The sequence below is a fragment of the Sinocyclocheilus grahami genome, unplaced genomic scaffold, assembly GCF_001515645.1.
Source record: "Sinocyclocheilus grahami isolate Dianchi unplaced genomic scaffold, SAMN03320097.WGS_v1.1 scaffold221.1, whole genome shotgun sequence".
In the NCBI taxonomy this organism is placed as follows: domain Eukaryota; kingdom Metazoa; phylum Chordata; class Actinopteri; order Cypriniformes; family Cyprinidae; genus Sinocyclocheilus; species Sinocyclocheilus grahami.
In genome coordinates, this window is record NW_015505400.1 from 2081860 (window position 1) to 2085362 (window position 3503).

Here is a 3503-nt window from a genome sequence, read left to right on the forward strand (position 1 = left end):
TTATAATATATTTTTGCATGCAGTGTGTTAAGCTCCAGGGAAACCATGGCATACACCGTAGACTGCCTGAGAGATCATATGTGAGTAGAACACAATTAGTTTGTCTGTGTGATCTTTTCTTTTACTGGAAACAAATATGTTGTTGGTCTGTCTTCTCGCAGTGACACTGTTATGGAGTATCTGATCAATGTGACCACTGCACCGGAGTTTCGGCCATGGGAAGTGTCAGACCTCACTGCCAGGGTGAAACTGGATAAGGAACTTGCCAAGCAAAGTCCACAGATTGGTAGGCAGGTTTTAACCCTCTGATGGTCATTTTAGACCGAAAGATTTTGGGTTTTGAATTTGAGTTTTTAAATTGTGAAATTTTTTTGCCTCATCGGAATGGTACAAAACTTGACTTTTGTGTCACTTGCTGTATGAACATAGAACAAATCGTGGACATGATTAGAAAAATACAAAAATGCAGAGCTATTTTTGGATACATTTTGAAAGCCTCAATTAAATTTTTAAAAATGTCTAAATATATATATATATAAATGCAAAACCTGAAAATAATAAATATTTAAATATGAACTTAAATTATTTTATAATTTTATATAGAAATAAATGGTGCATAATTTAGAGGTGAATATTGTCTAGCAACATGAAAATCCCCTCAAAACACAAAATATTAAAAAATAAATACTGAAACAAAATATAACACATTAATTTCTTTCAGAATACTGATGTCACACTTATTTTCTTCACAAGTGTGGACCCAGAGGGTTAATTTTGATGGAGAACTGTTTGTTAATACTGTAATTTTGTCATGGATTTACGATGGACTAAATTTGTTTAGCACTCATAATCGGCCTTCATTTACGAAACGAGCGTACGACAGAAACTTGGGCGTACGGTCGTTTCAACGCAAAACTTGGAATTTATCAATATGTGACACACACAAACAACATTAGTTCTACCGTTGCCTGACATTTCAGCCATTCATCATCAAACTAAAATGCAGTCAACCAAACATAAAAGTTACACTGTTTATTTTAAAAGGTCCGCTGTAAAATCAGCGTGCAGCGCCCAAACAAACATTTTACATGGATATTAGAACATGAGTGAAGTATAAAGCCATGTTTAGGCTACATAATGAATAATAGGTATGCAAACAAATGCTACAAATATGGCAAAAATGGAAACATTTGGATTCTTGTGGTATGAGACAGGCTCGTGAGCCCAGTGCCGTTTTAGTTTTGCTTGACATTTGTATGCGGTTTATAATGAATGCCACTATAGCCTAATTTGTTTTATTTTATAGTTTAATACATAATTTTATAACTACTTATTTTTCATTCTTGTTCTGTTCTGAATACCGTTAAATTTAAAATATTTGTTGTAGAGTGAGGGGAACTAAATAGGCTGTTTATATTTACCAGTATTTTAATATATAAATTACATAAATTAATGTAGCCTAATTGCTTGCAATTACAAGGTTAACTGGTGTTTTTGGAGTAAGATCAATTTCTCTTTCATGAGATTACGTCCTCTTTTTGGCTGGGTTTTGCTTCTCCGTGTCGTAAACTTTAGGGGCGAGGCTTTTAAACCAGGGTGTTTTTAGGGGCGTGATATTCAAATGACGATTGTTTATTTATCAACGGTCAAAAATTTGTGATGAAAAATACGAATGTTTCATGAATCACACGTGAACTGTCGTAAGTTGATTTGTCTAGGGCTGTCAAAATGGCTGAAAAACTAGATTCGAATTTTTTACTTAAATATTATCAATATTCGAATTTAAAAGGCATAATTTCATTTTAGGGGGAAAAAAGCTTTTGGCTTCTCTCCTGAGGCCACAAGAGGGCGCATCGAGTAAAATATTCTGCACGTTTCTTCAAAGCGTAATAAAATAACACGACTATCTTTGAAAAAAGTGCATAATGTTTGAAATAATGTTTATAAACCTTATATAATTAATAAAGTTGCTTAAACAATTAGAAACAAAACAGCATCATGCATGTATAGTTTAATACAAAGGACCGAAAACCAATCACAGAGAGTACTTTCTTAATTTAAAAACTTGAGATACAGTGGGATGGGGGGAAACCGCCATGAAGTCTTGAGACATGTTTTTTAAAAGTTGAACTTACATTAATTTTACATAGCTTTCTAAACATGCGGCTCTCTTGTGCGAGACTAGATTTCCCTCTAGAAATGCGATAAATATGCGTTCTGTGTGAACGGCTTGGTTTCGGTTTTGACGTAAACAATATCTTCCCCGCATTGATTGTTCTCTTTTTCTGCAATATTTTGAATGAACAACGTAGCAGCCGCGCATCTAGTGGCTTCAACTGGATAAGCTATGAAAAACATTAAAATGCAATGACACTTACATCGTCGTCGCATTTCGTGCGCCACTGATAAGGCTGCCCGACGCACACCTAAAATTGTGGATTTTTATTTTAAATTCAACGAATATTCGAAATTCGCTATTGTGCGCACGGATCTGTGCTGGTTTCTACGTTAGATTGATAAATGAGGCCCAATGTCTCTGCTTCTTGTTTTCATTCTTTATCTATCTGTTTGTGCCTCAGGTGTCATTGAGAATTTGCATGCTGCAGCTTATAAGAATGCCCTGTCCAAATCCTTGTACTGTCCAGACTACATGCTTGGCCAAATCACCACAGATCAGGTAAGGCAACGCTGTGAAGGGAAAACAAATGGATACGGCTCATCAATGTTTTTGTATTGTTGTAAAAACTCATTTGAGTCTTTCATGTAGCATTTGGGTCTTGTCCAAATTATGCATCATTTCATATCATAGTGACAATATATATCGGGATATAGTTATTTCTGCTGTAAATTGAATGGATAAATTGTTTGGATTTTCATTTATAAATTGATATTTTAAGAAATGAAAAGGCACTTCATCTGATTTTATCCTTTTATTTCTATCTTCTATATAAACCAAACAAAAAAAATTATCATAACAAATGAATAAGTCTAATTTATGTAACACCTGGACACTAATCTTTAGGATTTCACGTTGTTGTTAAAGAGCTGTAGAATAGTAATGCACCAAGTTACTACATTGCTTGACAACAGTAAACAACATGTATATAACAGTCCTGCACCTGCACAAATTGATCTACCACAGCGTAAATGGTACAGCAAATAATTGTGTATTACACATTGCAAATAAAAGTTACATTTTGATGTTCTCTGTATTATTATGTCCTTTTTCACAGATGCACACCTTTGTTCAGAACAACTTCACGAGTGCAAGAATGGCCCTTGTTGGTCTTGGTATGTTGAAATTGTTGCCTTATTAAAGGCGAAGATTTAATATGGCCCAAAAAAAGGCTATTAAATCAGTCACTTGTACTGTATGTTATTGTGTAGGTGTGGATCATGCTGTGCTTAAGCAGGTTGGGGAGCAATTTCTGAACATCCGCAGTGGAACAGGCACTGTTGGTTCCAAAGCCGTGTACCGTGGAGGTAGAGTGCATCAATAATTA

At 34.8% G+C, this 3503-nt stretch overlaps 1 protein-coding gene across 1 annotated transcript in view; it reads left to right on the forward strand.

Moving 5' to 3' along the window:
• Positions 1 to 3503, forward strand: part of LOC107596603 (cytochrome b-c1 complex subunit 2, mitochondrial-like) — a 9008-nt gene that overhangs the window by 1142 nt on the left and 4363 nt on the right. Inside the window, exons 4-8 of the mRNA XM_016287360.1 lie at positions 24 to 80; positions 162 to 286; positions 2580 to 2677; positions 3234 to 3291; positions 3388 to 3483. Coding sequence (XP_016142846.1) covers positions 24 to 80; positions 162 to 286; positions 2580 to 2677; positions 3234 to 3291; positions 3388 to 3483 — 434 coding nt within the window. The remainder of the gene's footprint in view (positions 1 to 23; positions 81 to 161; positions 287 to 2579; positions 2678 to 3233; positions 3292 to 3387; positions 3484 to 3503) is intronic.